Source organism: Pipra filicauda, unplaced genomic scaffold, assembly GCF_003945595.2.
Source record: "Pipra filicauda isolate LSUMZ 115617 unplaced genomic scaffold, ASM394559v2 scaffold80_size11013439_pilon, whole genome shotgun sequence".
In the NCBI taxonomy this organism is placed as follows: domain Eukaryota; kingdom Metazoa; phylum Chordata; class Aves; order Passeriformes; family Pipridae; genus Pipra; species Pipra filicauda.
Genome location: NW_024104987.1, coordinates 6,427,764 through 6,448,188, shown reverse-complemented (window position 1 = coordinate 6,448,188; position 20,425 = coordinate 6,427,764). Strand labels below are relative to the sequence as shown.

Here is a 20,425-nt window from a genome sequence, read left to right as displayed (position 1 = left end):
GGGCTGGTTTGAGCATGGGACCATGATAAGGAGGAAAGGCAGCAGCAGAGGAAACAGCTGGGGTTGCTTTTGGGTCCGGCAGTGCCCGCAGGATGGCAGGGCACAGGCAGCACCGTTGCGCCCCAGCTGCCTCCTGCCCTTTGCATCTTGGCGTGACGTTAAAGGAGCTCAAGCTGGAGGGGGGAAAAGAGAAAAGAGCCAACGTCTGTTTGTGTTCAAGCCATCCAGCATTTTTTGCAGACATCAGCCAAGCGGCAGCAGCAATGCCATTGGTGGGAAGATGGAGTTATTTGGGGAATGCTGGACTCCGCACCATGAGAACAGCAGGGGAGGAGGTTGGTTTTAATTTAACAGGCCATGTTTACTCTTCCCCTCTCACCTTTGGACTGTCTGAAATGTGCAACGAAAGCCCCAGTGGGGAGGATGGGACTGTGGGTGCTTCCCCCTCCCCATGGCTGCTCCCACGGCCCCCCGGCCCCGCGGCTCCTCAGCGCCTGTGTGCAGCAGCCTCCCACGTTGCAGACCCAGGGCAGGGATTTCTCATGCAATAAACAACCAGACAGATGCAAAGCTTCAAAAATATCCAGCTTTAATCTGTAAACTTGCAAAGACAGACCCAGGAGCAGTGCAGAGGCAAAGGAGGCACTGGGGCAGGTGAGAGACGAGCAGCTCGGGCACAGGGCCAGGGAAGATGCTGACGGGGACAGATGTGCAGGACAGTCCCCAACTCCTACGTGCAGCAGTGCCATGCCCTCCACAGCTGCTCTTCACATGAGCGCTTCAGCTGCAGAACCAAATATTCACCGTCTGACTGCCCTGGGTAGTGCTCAGGGGAGCAGGCAGTGTGCTGGAAAGGTCAGCAGTGCTGGGCTGAGCACCAGGGATGTGCAGCAACATGGAGGTCAAGCCTTGCCCCTGTGCCCTGCTGATGCCCAACAGAGCAGCATTTGCTGGCTGGAGGATCTCAGGCATCTGGTCTCCAGTGAGAGGGTTCCAGCCGCTGTTTGCCAGCAGTAGGAAGGAATAGTTGTGTTCCATGGGCAGCGATGGGAGAGAAACCCAGCCTGGCCTGGGAGCCAGCAGGGCTGGAGCATCACTCCAGGCCACAGTGAGCATCTCCTGCATGAGGCTGGAGATGATTTAGTCTGGAGGGATTGAAAATTAAAAGGCTTTTCTTAAAAAAAAAAAGAATTCCTCTAATTCCCGTGACTACAAGATGGGGAAAAAAAAAGTTGTTTCCACATTGCTGTGTGTACTAGAAATGCCCCAAACATCGCTTGGGTGCTCCCAGGGGAGTTTTATTTCTTATCACAGTTGTATGGGCAGGGAGCAGGTTTGGCTGGACCCTTCCCCATCCCAGCCCTTCCCTCAAGCAGAGCCAGGATACAATGAGGATATCACTGCCCTCATGGTGGCATGAGGATAAAAGCCAATGGCAGCAACTGCAGCAGAGAGGAGCCACAGCCCAATGTGAGCGTTGGGGCGTGGGGCAGCCCCGGGGGCAGAGCTGAGGATCCCTGGAGGGAAGCCAGAGCCTGGCAGCACCAGGGACACAGGGGCTGGATCAGGCCCTTCCAGTCGGACAAGAGCAGAACCAAGAGCAGGGATGGCTGCAAGGGAGGAGAGGGCTGGGGGCTGCGGGGGGCTCATCCATGGCACACGCACTGCCCCTCCAGCCGCTCCAGGTGTCCCTCAGTGAGGTGTGTGGCTGTGTCCTGGGTGATGGAGGCATCGCTGTGGCTCACTGGCCAGGCTGGCAGTCACCACACCACAGTGATTCCCACAGTGGCACACAGCAAGCTCCAGGCGTTGTTTCACGGGGCAGAAGGATCTGGCCCCTGGATCCTGGAACTGGGGTGAGGGCCCTCCTCGTGCACTCTCTGCTCCGCTGTATTGTCCCATCCACCTTGGCTTGTTAGAGCCTGGTTCCCTCGGGCACTCGAGGGCAGGATCAGGCCCCTCTCTGTCTCCTGCCTGTGCCCCCAGGGTTGCTGGCTCCTCCCGGCTGCCCTCAGGAGAAGACACAGCAGCTGGATTTCTTCTTCTGTGACTCGATATAATCGTGGATCTGGAATCGGGGCTCATCCAGCGGCTGCATCGCGCGCTGCTTCAGCTCCCTGCAGTGGTGGGGCCGTGTTACCCACACACACACTCCAGCATCAGTGTGGGAGGTGGTGGGGCTGCAGGGGACACCTCCCTTGCTCAGTCCCCTGGCCCCAGGTACTCACTTGGCAATGGCCAGGAAGGCCAGCTCCACGTTCATGCCTGTCTTGGCGCTTGTCTCCATGAAAGGCACCCCATATTCCTGCAAGGGCAGCACGACCCCATCAGTGGCTATCCCCAGAATGCTCTCCTGCCCCTCTGAATCACCCGTTGCCTGGCCAAGGCTTGGGGGCCATCCCCTCCCTGCCTTGCCCCAGGTTTTTTGTCTAAGTGGCTGCCCGAGAGCCAGGCGGGTCTGGGCACCCATCAGAGGGGATGGCACAGCTGTATGGGGACCCTGAGTGACAGGCAACTGACTGGGGGAGATGAAGTTTGGTTAGACCCTGGCACAGCTCACCCTGGCCAGCGATGCTCCATCCTCTGTCCTCACAGCCCTCTCGCTGCTCACATCAGCCTGCCAAGGGAAGGAAAATGTCACCACACACCAGACCAGCTGGCACCCTGGGGCATCTGGCAAGCAGGCAGTGTGGGGTGCTCACAGGGCTGACAGGAATGAGGGCCATGGGGGATCCAGGAGCATCCAGTGCCCAGAGAATCTGGGATCTACGGAACATCTGGGACCTGGTGGCATCGAGGATATCAGGGGGCATCCAGGACCTTGGGGACATGGGGAATCTGGGGCAGCATCCAGTACTTGCAGGCATCCAGGACCCAGGGAGGCTCTGGTACCCTTCTGGGCATCAAATACCCAGCATCATTCAGGATCCAGAGGCATCCAGTTCCAGGCAAAAATCCAGTACCCAGCTGGGCACTGGGCACCCGATAGCACCTAGGACCCCCGGACAGGATCTGGGACCTGGTTGGGCATTTGGGGCTTGGAGTAACCTGGGATTCAGGGGTGCATCCAGGCCAGAGTGGGCATCCCATACCCAGCAGCATCCCATGCAGGGAGCATCCCGTACTGGGAGCCTCAGCCTCGTGCTGCCCCCCACTGGCTGTCGGGAACCCTGCCCACCCCGCGACCCCCTCCAAACCTCTGGGGTCACCTCTGGGCCTGGCTGAGCCCAGAAAGGAGCAGAACCCAGCGGAGGGTGCAGGCAGGGTGCACACAGCTGGCAGGCAGAGCCCACCGAGCCCATCCCTGCACAGCCATGGGGATGGCCAGGGCATGGCACAGCACCACATGGCAAAGCACAGGGCCAGGGGACCCTGCATGCACCTTGTTGCCCAGCAGCATGATGACCACGTCCTTCTGTGCGTACTCGTGGATCTCCGTCAGCCAGGCCTGCAGGGAATTGGGGCTGTGTCGGGATGAGCGGTACCCCCGTCCCTCCTGTCTCAGCCCTTACATCCCCATGGTACCCCTGTTCCTCCCTCCTCAGCCCTCACATCCTCTTGGTAATCCTGCCCCTCCCCTCAGCCCTCACACCACCCCACGAGGACAGGGATAATGACTATTTTGTTGGCACGGGAACTATTCCAGCATCAAAGCCGAACAGCCTTGAAAACGCCCCGTCTCCTGGCTACAGCCCAAGCGTACGAGTAGTTCACATCCTTCCCAAACAGCGTTTTCTCCCTCCAGGCATTCTCCGTGTCCCTGGACAAAACTCACCCAGCCATGCAGGACCCAGCCAGGTGCCCTGGGACGAGCTCCAGACTGGCTGAGTCTGGCCAAACCAGCCAGCACTTATTTGTAAAACAGGTTTCCAACTGCCCTAAACACCCATCCAGCCAAGCAGGGCACCCACGACCCCAGTCCCTGGGGAGGAACACACTCCTGACCCACGGGGGGACTCACGCGGATGTTGTCAAAGGACATCTTGCTGGTGATATCGTAGAGCAGGAGCAGGGCTGGAGGGGAAGAGGCAGAGGCATTGTCACGCTGCAGGGATGCATTCCAGGCAGTTCCCCCATCCCTGCCAGACCCCAAACCCACCTTGGGCATCCCTGTAGTAGGCGTGGGTGACGCTGCGGAACCGCTCCTGTCCTGCCGTGTCCCAGATCTGCCAAGAAGCCACCCCGGTGAGATCAGGGAGGGGAAACACCCTCCCAGCTGAGGATACCTCTGTGGCTCCATGCCCCAACGGCCCACGACGCTCAGCCTGGGGGAGGTTTCCAGCAATGTGGCTGGGAATTGCTTCCCCCTGCCCAGAACTCACCTGTAACTTCACCTTCACACCATCCACGGCCACCACTTTGTTCTGCAGAAGAGAAGGAGAGCACATTAATCAGCCAGCCCTGATAAATGTCTTGGCACATGTGCCAGCCAGCCCTGGTGCAGAGCTGGCACTCCCCAGCCCCTCAGCTGCTCTCCCACAGCCGGTGGGATGAAGCCAGGCTTCCCATGGGGCTGGATGTTGCAGCCTCATTGCTACAAACCCTGATCCTGCTTGCTTGGCAGCTACAGGGACATCCCAGAGCAACAGTCCCTCTCTCCAGGATGGAAAAGAGCAGAACCAGTGGAGACAGGACAGCAAGATCCCAGCCTGCTTTGGGTCTGGTGTGTTGCTCATCTCCTACAGCCAGCACCCTGTCCTGTGGCTCCTGGGTCCCCTAACAAGCCAGCTAATGATGCCAGTTGTCCTGCAAATCCTAGGGACACCGACCCACTCTGACTCCTGCCGGGAAGCTCCAGGATTGCAGCAGTTCCTGTCTGCCTGGCCAGGGAAGTTGGGCAGAGCTGGGGAAGTGGGGAGGTCTGTATGAACCACACACAAATGTGCATTTATTAATAACACCTTGGTGTGCTTTTATAAAGTTTGCCCATCAAAAAGCCCTGACCTTTCTGTCAGGATTCCTCTGCTCCGTGTGCTGGAGGAGCCAGCTCTGTGCTAAAAATTTGGGTTATTTACAGCAATTTAAGGGCTTTGGGTGCTACAAGCTTCCTGGGGACACTCAGTGGATGGTTTGGATGTCCTGCTCAGGTATCCTTGATGGTGGGAGCCTTGCTTGGTCCTTAAATGTGGTTGCAAACACTGAGTTAGGGGGTTGCATGTAGCATGCAACTTTATCCAGTGTGGCAGGAGGAAATCTCCTGGGTCACGATGGTTTGCAGTCAGGCAACTGGGCTGGGACTAGGAAGGGGAAGAGGCACTTCCATGTGAGCAGGAAAGGCAGCTATCAGGGCTTAAGCAACAGCTCTACTCAACTCGGAAGCGCAGGGACTTCTCTCCAGAGGCCAGAAGAAAGAAACGCAGAAGTTACTGAAAAGCTATTTTTAAGACTCTTAAAGAATCATACTTGGAGGGATAAGTCTGAAAAGAGAAGACCCCTATAAATAATTTGGTTGCCTGGAATTGTTTGAAGTGGAAATTCAGCCCCTGTGGAGATGACAAAACTTGAACAAATGGGCTGGATAAAACAAAAACGTGCCCTAGGAGGCTCTGGAGATTTCCTACCAGCAGCGAGCCGTGAGCTGCTGGAGGAGATGCTTGCACAAGGCAGGGCAGGTACCTGAGGGCTGGCAACACCCTCAGGGACACCAGTGCGGAGCCCAGCAGAGGAACACAGGAGATTTTACCTCTTTCATGACTTTATCAGAAGGACAGGCCTCATAACCCCTCCAAAGCAAACCCATAGCCCTCTCTGTCCCCCAGGCCCTGCTCACCAAGCCCCCAGTTCCACCACAAGGCGGGAAACCAGAGCAGCTGCAGCTGTGGGGGCAGAGGAAGCAGCGACCGCGCTCCACACGTGTCGGATGTTGCAGGCAGAGCCCTGCCTGGGGACACCCCCATGACTTCCAGCCTGCTGAAATGCTGCTCTGCCCTGTGCTGCAAACAGCTCTGCCTCCCTGAACACCTCCAGAGAGACCCTGCCACTGAAATTTGGTGAGCAGAGAGCAGCATGGGGGTTTGAGCAGGATTTGGTGATCTTAACAACTGCTCAGCAGCCCATTTCAGCCCTTTCAAAGCACAAGGTTACAACAGCCAGAGTTGACCCCGCCAGCCCTTGGCCTCAGCCCAGCTGGTGGAGCATGCTGGCCGCCCACTGCACCCCCAGCCCACACACCCAGCCAGGATGAGCTGTTTGCTGATTTAAAGACAAGAGGTGACAACACCAGTGGGCTCTTCTGTCTGTTGCTGCTCTCCCAGGGAGAGGTGGGAGGGTTTCAGCAAGTGACTGCTGCTGGTTGGGAGTTTATTTGGGGTGCAGAGGCTGCTCCCCCTTCCCAGCACCCCATCCTGGTCGAGGTGGGGGTCAGGGAAGGCAAGGGGCTGGCAGCTGTGGTGGTCTCACCCGGAAATCTATGCCCACGGTGGCTATGAACGTCCCGGAGAGAAAGGCCCCGTCTTTGAACTGGAGCAGGAAGCAGGTTTTCCCCACGCCCGAGTCTCCAAGTAACATCACCTGCAAGATGTGTGCAGGGAGAGGTGTCAGCGGGAGGGAGCAGCATCACTGAGCGGTGCTGAGCTCCCCCCCAGACCCCTCTGTCCCTCTGTTTCTTTCTCCAGGGCTAGTCCTGCCGGGTTTAGGGAGCCCCGTGGGAGCTGGAGGCAGGATGGGACACCCAGAGGTGCAACCAAGTGGTGCCCCAGGGCAGCAAAGCACCCACAGCCACGGAAGAGGGGGAGAGCAGAAGATGAGACCTGGCGGGAAGGCAGGTACCACAGCAAGAGGAGATGTTTCCTAGCCAGCCCCTCGCCATCTTCCAGCTCAGGAGGCTCCTGGAAAACCGGCAGTAGCTCCCACATTCATGGAGCCACCTCCGCCCACGCGTTGCCCCTGGCCCGGGTGTGCCCAGCCCGAGAGCTGCTGATGCATGGCTTGGGCAAACCCCGTGTCCGGGACTCTGTCTGTGCCCAGGGCCCGGCCTGCTGCAGACACCAAAGCAAACACGGTGCTTTTTCCCCTCCTGCTAAGCAAACAGGCTCAACCCCCGGGCTCCCTGGCCACTCCAGCACCACCGGACCCAGGCAGGTAGCAGCCAGGACGGATACTGGGCTCCATAATCACAGCCTTTCCCGATGCTGTGCTCTTCCTGCTCACCTGCAGCAGCCTGTTCCTGCCCAGCAATCATTAACCTAACTCTGCCTGCATCTATCCCCTGACGAAAAATGGCAGCAAGCAGGACTCCAGCAAAAAGGTCCATCCCCACACTCCCACCCTGCCGGGATGTTGGAGCCTGCAAAGCAAACCTCTGCAGCCCCATTGCCTCTGTGACAGGCAAACACAGTGAGCCACCTTCCACAGGGGTGGCACAGCAAATGCCAGAGCTGGGGGCTGGAAGTGCTTTGCCTCCTGCCAACTCACTTTGCTGGTCAAGTCCTTCCCTGACCCTGGAGGGCAGCTGGGAACACCCCTCCTTTCTGCCTCCACCTCACTCCCTCAAACATAAAAATTGCCCTCCACTGAGATGAGTCAGAGCAGAGAGGATAAAGGCAAAGGAATGAAAATGGTTTAGGGAAAGTGGCAGCGTGCAGAACCACTTTGAGAGCCGGCTAAGCAAGGCAGCAGGAGGTGTTTGGGCTGACACCATCAGTGCTGAGCTCGGCCTGGGGCTGCATATTAAATCTTTCAGGTAAAAGGTTCATTGGTCCTGTGCCTCCCCTGAGCTGCCGGGAAGAGGAAGGTGCTTCCTGGGGCAGCCCTCGCCCGATCTGGGATGGGGAAGAGGGGAGCACTCAGGGAGGAGGGTTCCCACCCCAAGGCTTGGCAGGGGTGCAGAGGCATTTGCAAGGCGGGGGGCTGCGGGGCGGGAGAGGGGGGAGGTCCTGGACCGGCGCCGGGGCACACACACTGCTGCCTCCTTGGAGCCCTTGGAGTGCTGTGATGGGCTGGATGGGGTCCTGCTTCCCCTGTCCTGTGCCATGGGGGGCACCACTGCCGGGCCGGCAGGAGCCCCTTGCCTGAAGCAGGTCAGGACAGGCTTTCAGAGAGCAGAGTTTGGCCCTGACACCCCCCGGGGAGTCCTCCCAAAGCCCTGTTCCTGCAGCTGGTCCCTCCCATTGCCACTGCCGGGCAGGGACACCCCTGGGGCACAGACCTCCCCCCGCCCCCGGCAGGGGCCCCCTATCTCCACCTCCCGGGGAGGGAGGACCCCCATCCCCACACCTGCAAGATCTGGGCACTCCCGGGGCAGGGGCGGGAAGGGCGGGGGGGGTTCAGCCGGGGCTGCTGCCGCCTTCTCCTTCCCCGTCTCGCGGCCCCTTCCTGGGCGCGATAGCAGCAGCGGAGGAAGCGGGCGGCCCCCGGCACGCCCTCGGACCCCTCTCGGTCTCCCTCGGGTCGGTGGACGAACCCAAACCTCCAGCCCTGGCAGGGATTGGTGGGTCCATCCCTTCTCATCCCGCGCTGCCTCCCACCTTGCCGGCCAGCTCGTACTCCCGGGGCGACGCCGGAGGGTCCCCACTGCCTTTCGGGGCTTCCCCGCTCCCCGCCGGGGGGGGCCCGGTCTCCGCCGCCCCGTCGGGGCCGCTCATGGTGCGTCCGAGCGGAGCCGCCGAGTCCCGACGCCGCGGGACCAGCGGGAGCCGCAGCCCCACCCGCCTTCCTCCTCCTCTTCCTCCTCTTCCTCCTCCTCCCAGGTCAATGCCACCCCCGAGGCTGTGCCCCGGCGGCCTCCGTGCCCAGCCCAGCCACGGGATGAGGAAGATGAAGCCGAAGGGTGGTAACCTGCCCCGCTGCACTCCCACACCGGGGACCCCCGGGGTGCTTGGGTTTGCCAGAGGCTGGGCTGCACCGGCCGGCGGGCAGAGCACTGGCACATCCCTCCCGGCACATGGATGGGGAGAGGAGGAACAGCTCACCCCACAAATGAACAGCCCCCTGTCCCACACGGAGTGTAGGGATGGAGACCATGGTGCTGCCAAATCCCACCCTGCCACGCCGGGACAGTGGGGATGGCAGCTCCCACTCCCACCCCAGGGTAGGGGGTTTGTCCCATCCGCTGCAGCCCCAGCGGTGCCGAGCTGGGTGAGCACCAGGGTGCAGCAAAGCCGGGGGGAAGCGGGAGCAGCCGCCGTTACCCGGAAGCCGCGCTCTGTGCCGAGCCGGTTCCTGCATCTCGGCCGGGACGGCTGCCAGACCTCCCGCTCCCCCGGCTGCTCACAGCCCTCCGCATCCTACACCAGCCACTGGGGCTCGGCTCATAGCACACATCGTTTGGGAAAAGCCCAAGCATGGGAATGCAGGAGAAGCCCCTGGAGAGAGACAGGGATGTCGAGTTATGGGGTTTTAACTCTGTAAACCCCCATCCATGTCCACACACTGCAGCTGCCCAAGGTCTTCAGCCTTACGGGCACCACTCCACGGACAGGAGCCTTGAGCTCCCTCTCATCTATTTTCCCTGGGATACCCAGCCCATCTCTCCCACGCCAGGGCTAATCTCAGGGCAACCCCCATCCCTGCTCATGCCACGGGGATCCAGGGGTGCAGGGCTCCAGTGCAGAGCCGTACCCCTCGCTGCTCTAGAGGTGAAGGCCACAGGTGGCTGCAGGAGGGCTGATGGCAGAGATGCCCTCTGTGATGGCACCCGCCTCTGCACCTCTCCGGGACACCGGCCCCTGCTCCAGCCAAGCCTTCCTCTGCCCCTCAGGAAACAGAACCTGTATTTCCAGTCCTGTAACTGCGCTCAGACCCAGCTGGGGGATTTATAGTTTATATATGTTCTTTGGCCAGGAAAGTGCCCAGAGGTGGAGGCTGGAGGCACTCGGAGCTCCTGGAAGTGGCTGAGCTTTCCTGGAGCTCGCTGGGGAAGGGGCTGGAAGGATATGGCAAACCATGCTGGAGCTCGTGGAGTTGCCTAGGCAGGAAAGACGCCTGGCCGAGCATCACTTCCACACGCTGGCATTTGCTGCAGGAGGAGCAAGGCAGCAAGGAGCCGGCAGAGATCAGTAGTGTGGCTGAGCTTCCTCTGCCTGCCCACAGGGGTGCCCTTGGCTGACAGCCCCTGGGCTGCTTGGCCCCAGACTCCCCACACTGGTACCACATGTTTCCCTGCTTCCTTGGCCTGGACAAGAGAGAAAATCCCTGTGGGTAATAGCATCCCCATGGGTAACAGCCCCTTGCTGAGCCCCAGCCTTGCCACGATGCTGAAGGGATGACAATTTCTCCATCCCAAGCACTGTCCCTCCTGACCTCCCTTAGGAGAGGGGACATACACATCAGAGCCACTGGAGACCCTGCGGCAGCTCTGCAAATAGCTCTGGATGGCAGCCGAGTGCTTTTCCCAGGCACTGTCACCATCTGCCTGACTTTTTGTGAGGGCCCTGGGCTGGACACAGGCAGGACACAGGCTGGCATCTCCCTGGCAGAGCAGGGCTACTCGAAAATCAGCTTTCCATGTGTGATGCAAGAGGCTGCACTCAAACACGGCCCCACCAAGTCTTTTGGGATGTGGAACTTTGTCCACCCATCCCTCTAAGCAGTCCAAAGCATGCCAACAAGCACACAGCCAAACTGGGCCCCTGATCCAGCAGCACCAAAGCAAATTATCCAATTCTTTGTGCTTAAAATGATCAGAATCACAGATTCATAGATTCTGATTCCCAAGTAAAGCTGCTCCTCATGATTGGTGCACAACCCAGGGACCAGGGATTAGGCTCTTACCGTAAACCCAATGCCCACGGTGGCGGAGAAGGAGCCAGGAATGAACTTGCCCTGGTCAAACTGGACCAGCAGAGACGTCTTCCCCACGCCGCTGTCTCCAACCAGGATTGTCTGCAAGGACCATGTAAAGATGTGTCAGCAGAGGTGCAGGCGATGCTGGAGCCTGCAGGCACAGTGAGCAGCCAGGGGCCAGATATTTGGGGAGGGCTTGTTGGAAAACCTCTTTGGGAGGACTCTGGGCTCACTGGACTAGGTCCAAAACTGTTTAGTAAAGTGAGCATCTCCTGCAGCTGCTGCACACAGCTGTAGTCACAGCCACGCAGCCTTGCTGGGTCACTGGGCAGCCTTTGTGCTACTTTACTGCTGTGAGCCCACAGCACTCCCCCCAGAAGGCTGCTGGGTTTAAACTCATGGCACCCCTCTGCCTCTCCAGCCCTCCATGGGAAGTCCCAGGGCTCTCCCACAGGGAGCAAGACTTGCTTGTTCCTGAGCAGGAGGGATGAGGGAGCTGTGTGGGTGTCAGAGCTGAGGTGGTGCTGTCACCTCCTGAGAGCTGCCAGCCCATAGTCCTGGTACCCACATTGCACCCCTGAGGAGCCAATCTTCCCTTCTGCTCCTGTCCCTCCAAGTCCTTGACCTAAGCGAGACCTGCAGTGCAAATGCAACACCCTCCCTCTCCTCTGTTGGTGTCTGGGTTTTGTTCACAGAGCCACTGGAGCAAACACTCCCATCCTTTCAGGAAACCGAGGCACTTTCAACCCTTTCGCAGGGACATAAGTTAAAATAAACACTCTGCTAACAGGCTTCTTGCTCAGAAGTGGATTTGGCTCTGTCTTTCAGGACATGGGTGTTCCTGTAGATGCAGTTCTGGAAAACACTGTGTCCCCTCTGTCACAGGGCTGCTGTCACCCCTGAGGCTGCAGGGCTGAGCCAACGAGGTGCTGGGGTGGAACCTCCCCACTCTCTGCATCCACCTCTGATGCACTTGGCTGTATATGTTGTTTCCCCCCTTGATTTGTGTTTAGTTCAATGCAGCTCCAGCAGCCCTTCTCCATCCTGGGACACCTCAGCCCTTTGTCCCCACCCTGGAAGGTGCTTCAGCATCTTCCCAATATCCAGAGGAGTCTGTGCACATGACTGATCCCGTTCCTGCATCACCTCCCCTGCCCTGAGGCACCCTGGGGTGTAACCTACCCTGGCACCACTTCAGACACTGTGTGTCCCCCTTGTGAAGTGCAGGATGAGCGTGAAGGAATGTGTTTAATCAGGTGCACAAACAGCCCCAGCAGATCAAGGACTGATTTCATGCCCTGGGAGGCAACGCAGGTTCCAGACACCAGGCACATACCACAGCATCCAGCACTGTGCTTCCTGCCATCCCACAGACCCGGAGGAAGTGACCTGAAGCCAAAATCCAAGGAGCTTGAGGAACACAAGCAATGCAGGAGCGTGGTCTGGCAGGAGACCATCATCCTGCCTTGCACAAAGCGCTGCCCTACAACCTGCCTGGAGCCTGCTCACCACCACACGCTTCAGTGAACGCTCACTGTGGTGAATCAGCGCTTTACCATGGAAAAAACATCCCAAACACCAAACAGCTCCTGGGAAAAGGCTGACCTGATGGGTGGAGCTGTTGGCAGGAGGGAGCCTTGCACCTCTGCCAGACGCACGCTGCTGCACAGACCTGAGTGCTGAGAGGCAGCAACCTGCGTCCAGATCCGCAGCCGGAGATTTCTCCCTCCTCCCTAACTAGGCTGTTTGCAGGTCACTTGTACATTCAGAGCAGCCTCGTGAGCTGGGAGCCTGCACAGGAGCTGGGGGGATGTTCAGAGTCAGAAATGTCTGGGTGAAGCCCTGGCATGTGGGCCAGAGGAGCTGGGTCATCTCTTTCCCTGAGGAAAATTTCCCTGCCCAGGTCCCCTTTGGCTTTGCCCTGGGGCCCAGAATCTTTCCCTGTGCAGAGATCATAATATGGATGAGAGTAGCCTCACAGGAAAACACCCCAAGAATTCATTACCATGTGGCTCCTGCACTCCAGTCCTGCATTTTTTTGTGCTACAACTATTTCCAGGCAAAATACTGGTCCTGGGAGGTGCAACAAGACTGATGCACCCTGCAGCGCTGTCTTTGGGAGCAGTTAATGCAGAGAACAGCATTAATTATGGAGGGAGGAGAGCTGGCTGGAATGAGCACCAGAAAGCCTCCAGAGCCCAAGGTTTACAGAGAACATGTATAAAAGGCAGATTCCCCTATTAATAATTTAAATGGGATTTATAATAGAGACAACTCATGAATTGCTTCATGACTTAATCATAATAGTAAAGGTTGGCCTGGATTAGCCAAGAGATATTCCTAACAACTTTAGGAAAACCTCATGGGCTCCGTGGAGGGACTGCACAGCGGAAATCACTGTGACCCTCCTGGCTACCAAATAAACATAACATAAGAATAGAAACCCCACTGTGGAGAGGATGTGACCAGCTCTTGAAACCTCAGGCTGGATATGCCTGAGTCATGACAGCAAAAAGTCTCCCAGAGACAAAGTTTTGTACCTGTCCTACCTCTTGCCCTCATCCTCAGCCACAGCCTGACCTCCTCAGCACCCCCTCAACCCCCCAGGTTTTCCCAGGTTTTTTCTCTGTCTAGAAAACTTTGGCAAAATGTTGCAAGATTCCTTTTGGTTCTGTCATTCCTCTCTGCATGGGGATGTGGGGATGGAGCAGTGCTTTGCCAGGGTTGGGCAAGGCACAGAGGGAAACCTTCCTGAAAAGACCTGTCTGCCTGCTCTGCCTTAGGAAAAGAGAAAATATCTCTCCCCACACCTTAAATTAGTAGTTTTGTGGCTAAATCAGACCTGGATGAATCACACCCAGTCAAAATCATTGCTGGCTCAGCATAGTCTGTAGGGACAAGGCAAAGCAATGGAGTGGTGAGGGCAAACCTATTCAAACTTCCCCTACCTGTGCTGGTAGCCAGCTAGAAAAGGGGGTATTTTGGCCTAACCTGCTGAGGGAAGATGGGTGTACACGGCTGTCAGGGCAGCACAGGGAGGTGACTGCTGCATTTCCAGTGCCAGCCAGGCAGGAGGAGATCTGGGACAGAGCGTGTGGGTTGAGGTTGCCTTCCCAGTTCATTTCTGAGCTTTAGCATGTGGTACCTGGACCTGAGCTAAATGTAGCTAGTGGAGGCCTGACAGGATAAAGCTCCAGTCAGGGGGATGCTGGGAGGGTGGAATTGCCCTCCACAAGCTCTGCTGTTGCTCTCAGAGAGCAGCTGAAGACCCAAACACAAAGGTTTGTGCTCAGGTGAGCACGATTTATCACAATGAATTGTGGCAAAGGTGTACGTGCACCCCAGCACAGCTGCCTGCAGAGCTCAGCTGGGACATGGCCCTGGGAGAGGTCTGACAGCAAATCTGTGGCTGCTTTCAGCCCCTCACTCTCAGGGACTCTCAGAGGTGCATTTCTGTGACTTATTTTTACCTCCTCTATATAACAAAATTGTGCTGTCTCTTCCCTTCTCCAAGCAATGCTCCAGGGTAACTTGGATGCTGCTGGGTGCTGCTTGAAGCTGTTCTGTGCCACAGGAATACTCCAGGGCTGTCCCCACCTGCCCAGGCACTATTTCACCATGGCCAAGACCCTTACACTGACTTGAGACAGAGCCCAGGGCTCTCTGCCCAGCTCAGCTGAGCCCTTGCCCTGGCAGAGGCTGTATTTCAGCCCTGCAGACATGAGCTCTAGAGCTGTGTATCAAACAAAAGCTGGCTCAGATCACACAGGAGATCCCTGTTTGCAAACCCCCTGCTAACACCTTGGATCAACAACAGCCAAGGAACACATCCTCTGCCACTGAGGCTTGTTCCAGGTAAATAGGTCCAGGAATTCCACAAAAGGAAGAATGATTTGGCAATGGGTCAAACCACCTGCAAGCAGAACTCAGCATTTTGTGTCAGGTGAAACTCTTCTGGAACAGCCCAGAACAAACCTCTCCTGTTCCTGCTTTGGTTTGCCCCTGGCCCGTTTCCTCCCCAGGCCTGGGTCTAGCCACCAACCAGAAACCACTTAACCTTTGTGTCCAGACTGCAAAGCTCTCTGGGGTTTCTCAGCACATCTGAAATGTGATTCCTTGTGCAGACACAAGATCTAGTGAGGTATTTGCTGCCTCACACCCCTGGAGTGAGAGCAGGCTTGATTTTGCAAGATTAGCAACCCAGCCAGGAAAAATATCAAGGGAAACAGCAGGGAACAAGGGACTGGGATGGTTATTTGCCTGGGCAGCTCTTCTGCCCAGAGACTCGTTTCCACCAATGTCATTCCTTAACAGCAGCTCGTTGCTGGAGAAGAGAGAGTTAAGGCTCTGCAAAGAATCCAAGTTTCTCCAGTCATCCCTGGAGGCATGTCCTACGTACTCCATGTACAACAGAAATGAGAGCTGATAGTAATTGATATTTTTCTGCTAATCAAGGGTTGGGCACATTGCCCTGAGTCCAGCAGGATACAGAACAGACTGGTGTTTGTAAAGAGTGATCCACACAGCCCCAGCCCTTTCCCCTGCCTTGCCCCATCCCTGTTTTTCCCCTGCTCTCGGGGGGGTGCCTGTCCCTGCACAGTCACTGGGGACTGCAGCAAAGCACCGAGGACAGCAAGCAGAACGGATAGGTGGATCTGACAGAGATCAGTGTCTCTTCCATGACTCCAGGAGTTGCAGGGCAGCATCTGACTGCAGGGAGCAAAAGCCTGCTGTCCCCGCAGCAGAGCCTGAGCTCCCCAGGTCTTGCAGGGACAGCAGCAGCCCTGACCACCCTCCGTGAAAGTGGAGTTACAAAACACAGTCCCAGGAACCCCGCAGAAGAGGATTTCAAAGGAAGGAGGGCAGGAATGGACGTCTTTTGCAACACAGCTATTTCACAGCAGGGAAGTCTCGACTCCCTAGGCTGCCTCTGGCAAACAGAGCCCCGGGGTTCCGCTCCCCCCGACCCGCCCTGAGCGCGCACAGGACAGCGGGAGCGGCTGAAGGGCGGCTGCGGGCTGTGCCGCGGGGCTGGCCCCATTCCAGCGCTCCTGGCTTCCCCAACACTCCGAATCCTGCCACCCCCCTTACCACCGTCACCCGGGAGGTGGCTGGGACCGGGGCCAACCCCTGCAGGCTGTCCAGCCCCGGGAAGGGGAGAGAGCTGCAGCCGCATCCCCCCACGGCCGCGCCGGGATGGGGAGTGTCGGACGGACCTCATCGGGGGACGAGGAGCGAGAAGGGGAGAGAGATGCAATTTGTCCGCAAGTGCAATTAGTCTCCCTGCCCTGTATGCCCCCAATCCCGTGCGCTCTGCAACCCCATCCCCGGTCCCCCCCATCCCCATCCCCAGCCGTACCTTGTGCAGCAGCGCCTCGTTGTATCCGTCCCCCCCCGGGCCGGCGGTGTAGGACCCCATGGCCGGGGGGGATCGGGGGGCACCGGGCAGGGCCGCCCCTGCAGCACCGCGGACAGCGCCCGGCCCCGCTCAGCACCGCGGGCAGTGCCCGCCCCGCTCGGGACCGACCGGCCCGGCTCGGCCCCGCAGTCCCGGCCCGGTTCGGCACAGCCCGGCCCCGCTCGGTCCCCGCAGGACAGCGCAGCGGTGCCCGGTGCTCCTCGCCGCCGCTCGCAGGGCTCCCCCGCCCGGAGGAGGCGGCGGGGGGGTGCGGGGGGAGGCCGGTCCCGCCCGGGGGCGGGGAGGCGGAGGGAGCTCCCCCCACTCCGGCAGAGCCCGCCGGTCCCTCTCCCCCTCCCCATCTCCGACAGCCGTGATGGAGACCTCCCGGCTCTGCAGAGCCCGGGGCTCCGTCCTCGCCACCGGGAATCGCTGCCTTCCCTCCCTCCGCTGCAGGAGGCGCCCACGGGGCACGGTCAGCCCTGCACCGGCTCCGGTCAGCCGCCGAGCTGAGAGAGCGGGGCCAAGTCCTCTGCACTGCTCCAGCCCCGGCTCGTTGGCACTCACGTTAGGGAGCCCTATGCCCGCACCGGGGCTGTGCCGGCTGACACCCCTCCAGCTGCCAGCCCACACAGATGTTGGGTGTCCGTGGGCAGGGGTGAAGCACAGAGCTGCCTGGTCACTGGGGTGTCACCCCAAGGAGGGGCAGCAGATCGTGCTAGCCAGGTGATTGCAGCTTCTTTGCCAAACTGGTGTTGAGCCTGATTACCCCAGCAGGTCCCCTTTGGAATCCCATTGCATTTACAGAGCCTGGTTAGGACCCTGCTTGGAGTGAAAAACAGATAGTATTTAGAAACAGGAAGAATCTGTGCCTAAACCTGCAGGTGACAGCTGATATCTCATTGAGATCTCTTCTTTACAACTCCCTTTAGAGCAATCTGATGTTGTTGATTGCACTGGAAATAAACTAATCTTTACTGAGAAGTTTATTAAGAGAAATTCAGTCTCCTGTTCCCTCCTTCCAGATCAGCAGATGGCCCTAAGCCAGAGGAACAGACCATGCTTCCAAGAGCCATCTGCACCTGTCCGATTGCTGTTTGACTGCCTGGGCCTGACATTGCTGATTATATCTGCCCATTATTTCCTCTGACTGCAGAGACGGTTCTGCTGGGTCAGATGATCAGACTTGGCAAACAACAGCCAGAAAAAGTGAAAAACAACCCAGAGGGATGGGGTGTTTTAGACTCACCTGAAGCTGAGATAACCAACCCAACCTGACACAGACCATTGTGTAACCAGACCACTCATTGGCCTCATGCACTGGAAGACAATCAATAGCACAAAAATAAATGATATCATGAGCCCTGGTGTCTGGATCGGATAATTGACAAGTGGTGCAGCCAACATTGTAGTTCAACATAATGCACACAGTCCACAACAAGTAGGGCCAGGAAGATGAGAGCAGCAAACCTCAGGGTGGCTTCAACAAAGCCAGGGCAACTCTGTTCTCTTAAACACATCAAGACCGTGTTAAAACTCTCATGGATGTCAGCACAATCCTTTCTATGGGTCACACAGACCCCAGAGACCCAGGTCTGCTGCATGTACTGTGCAGCTCTGACCAGGGCACCCAGGCTGTGCTGGTACTCAGAAAAATCTCTCCCATAAGATGGGATGAACTTAACCCCCAGGGAAGAAGAGAGTAACCCCCCGAAAGGCCCATCAGGTCTGAGGCTCCAGACCTGCTTATCCCTGGATGGAAATTTCTGGCAGGTCCCTGCTGCAGGAGAGGTTCTGGGGCTCAGAGAGCATCCTCTGACCCTTCTTAGCTCCAGTAACATTTGTTTCCTTTTCTGAGTCACAAAGGAGAGCGGGGAGGAGCTGCTGCCGGGCGAGAAGCGCCTCACAGAGCCAAGCTGTCCAGTCCCTCTGCAGGCACTGGCATTGCACCAGAGACACACTTGGCCCTGCAGGTTTAATCGAACTCAGGAGGAAGACAGTTCTCCTATCTATCATGATATCATCAAGTGTAATACAGCCTAATGAGACGACATAGATTGCTGGCAAAGACAGGCAGCAGCACAGCCTGGCGCTGCTCCAAGGGCTTTATCCCACTTTATGGCGCTGGAGGACCTGACCCATGGCAGATAAGTGCTATCAGCAGCTTTATCAGAGCCCAGCAGCCCGACACCTGCATCACCGCCTCCCCTCACACACCGAAGAATGCATTTCCCCCACCGTGCAGAGCAAACCATTTACTCTCCCAGCTTATCCCAGACCCTGGGAGCCAGTGAGCAGTTTGCAGCCCTGAGCAAGCTCTGACTAGCTGAAATCAATGCAGAGCAACGAAATGAGAGGAAATGACCTGCAAACGGCAGGAGTGATTCCAAATGAACCTGCAATTTAGCTCCATTGTTTGTTCTGTTTGCTGGTAGACTGTATCTCTGATAGCTTAATTACTTGTGTATTTGCTTTGAGAAATACAGGTCTAACAGAGGAAGATTTAAATCCAGCTCAGGAGTTTCTGCTTCACTGTACTTGCTTGCTCCTGCTGTTCTCTGCTGCCCAATCCCATTAACCTGCTGTAGTATCTCCCTGGACTCCCTGTACAACACTTTTTGAGGAGGATCAGCCCTGCTGAAGTCATTCCTTCCCCATGAGCTAAGGAAAAATCAGAATTTCACCCTCTGAATCCATACAGTATGAATTCTTAATTTCCTTGCAATAAGTAACCTCTGCTTTAGCCGTTTCTGGCTGAGTCCAGCCTCAGACACAGTCCAGAGTAAATCCTCCACGACCACAAAGTCTGTAAGTATTTTTTGCCACTTTTACTGGCTTTGCTAAATCAAGAGATCTGGGAATGATCTGAACTTATCTTGGTTATCTGAGATGGCATCGGAAGGGAGAGATCAGACAGTGCCTGCTCGATCAGCCAGCACTAAAGGAGCTACATTAGCAATTATCATCCTCAGCCTTATCTCCTAAGGACAATTTCACCAAACTTGCTGAATCTGCCCACGAAAGAACAGACTGACACTACCTGATTATTTTTCAAGGGCCCTGGATTAAATAACAGAATCAGGATTTGGAAATGTCATTGAAGAACAGAGCAGAGAGGACTCTGGAAAGGCTCAGTCGTGGTGGTGGGTAATACGGTGGGATGGGAGCTGAGGAAGACCTTACAGAATCACAGAATATTCTGGGTTGGAAGGGACCCACAAGTTGGTACTGGGCCCTCACTGATTGACTCGATTACTGCCTGTCCCAGGAGCTCTTTGAGTGACACGCTTTGCTCGCTGGCACGGCCACTGAGCCGCGCCCGAGTGCTCAATCCCGCCCCGCATGTGGCCGAGACGAAAAGACAAACTGATGTGCTCCTGTCAGGATGCATCAGTGGGATTCCTGAGAAGTGCTTCAGCAATGCTTCCTCTCCCACAGAATAGCCTCGCCTTGTGCTTCCCGGGCCACTTGCTGCCAAAAGGGAGAGGTCTTGGCTCGCAGGACCCTGACACAGCCCCCCAGAGGTGCTGGTGCAGAGTAGGGTGCCTTTCCCTGTCCTCTGCAGGTGGTTGTGTTAATTCATTCCCCCCGGGCTATGTGGAGCACCCCAGCACCCATGCACTCGCTGGAGGGTGTTGGGAGGGCTCTCTGCAGGGCTCTCCCCATTTTAGGCAACATGACTCCTCATCATGCTCTGCTGCACTGTTTTCTTCCTGGATTGCTCTACTCCCTCTCTGGTTTCATTTTAATTGGAATAAATATCACAGCCCTTCATGTGACAGACACTCCTGTGTCAGCACTCTGGGGTTTCTCACTCCTGCCTACTCCCATCTTGCTCTTCCCCTCCACGAGCATGTTCCCACGCTGCTGAGTTGGTTGGGGCTGAGGTGCAGAGCTGGAGCCATCTCCTTTGCAAACCCCCACCAACAGCCCCCGGCCAATGTCCTGCTCAGCCAGGGCCCCTTCATCCAGCAGCTGAGAGGAGAAATATCAGAGTAAAACTCCACATGGGAGTTGCAGTGTTGACACTGGGGGGCTGTAATCACTGCAGTATCCTCAGAGGCAAGAAGGAGACCTGCCTTCAGTCACTGAAATGGAGTCAGTGGGGTAACACAGTCCTGGGAACTGCTGTGATGGGGAGGAAGTGGCCCTGGTCTGTGCTGAGGGTCCAGCCCCTGCACTGGGCTGGGCAGCTGCTCATCCTGCCCAGAACCAAACATGGAACAGAGAACGGGAAGGGGAAATGACACCTCACATCTGATGGTGAAGTGACAGTGATGTGATGGAGATGATGCAGCATGGATG

The 20,425-nt window shown here is 57.3% G+C and overlaps 1 protein-coding gene across 4 annotated transcripts; it reads right to left on the bottom strand.

Annotated features, from left to right (window-relative positions):
* Positions 1-1,075: 1,075 nt before the first annotated feature.
* Positions 1,076-16,346, bottom strand: RAB37 (RAB37, member RAS oncogene family). Of its 4 annotated transcripts, XM_027749630.2 has the most exons (10): positions 16,082-16,346; positions 10,711-10,821; positions 6,400-6,510; positions 4,323-4,364; positions 4,100-4,166; positions 3,962-4,014; positions 3,383-3,448; positions 2,561-2,617; positions 2,229-2,305; positions 1,076-2,117 (listed from the first exon to the last, which is right to left on the bottom strand). In XM_027749630.2, exons 1-10 carry the CDS (start codon positions 16,139-16,141, stop codon positions 2,012-2,014), a joined length of 750 nt encoding a protein of 249 aa, XP_027605431.1. In that variant the 5' UTR covers positions 16,142-16,346; the 3' UTR covers positions 1,076-2,011. The 4 variants fall into 4 exon arrangements, with proteins under 4 accessions (XP_027605431.1, XP_027605433.1, XP_027605432.1 ...); XM_027749632.2 differs by lacking the exon at positions 6,400-6,510 and having other exon boundaries at positions 16,082-16,340; XM_027749631.2 differs by lacking the exons at positions 10,711-10,821; positions 16,082-16,346 and adding an exon at positions 8,466-8,598.
* Between the last annotated feature and the right edge of the window lie 4,079 nt (positions 16,347-20,425).

Excerpts from the sequence above, each read along its gene's own strand:
- RAB37 (XM_027749630.2), bottom strand. The coding sequence starts at position 16,141 with ATGGGGTCCTACACCGCCGGCCCGGGGGGGGACGGATACAACGAGGCG. Across the intron at positions 4,365-6,399 it reads CCGTGGGCATAGATTTCCGG|AACAAAGTGGTGGCCGTGGA; the intron begins GTGAGACCACCA and ends TCTCTTCTGCAG. Across the intron at positions 2,618-3,382 it reads TCATGCTGCTGGGCAACAAG|GCTGATGTGAGCAGCGAGAG; the intron begins GTGCATGCAGGG and ends TTCCCTTGGCAG.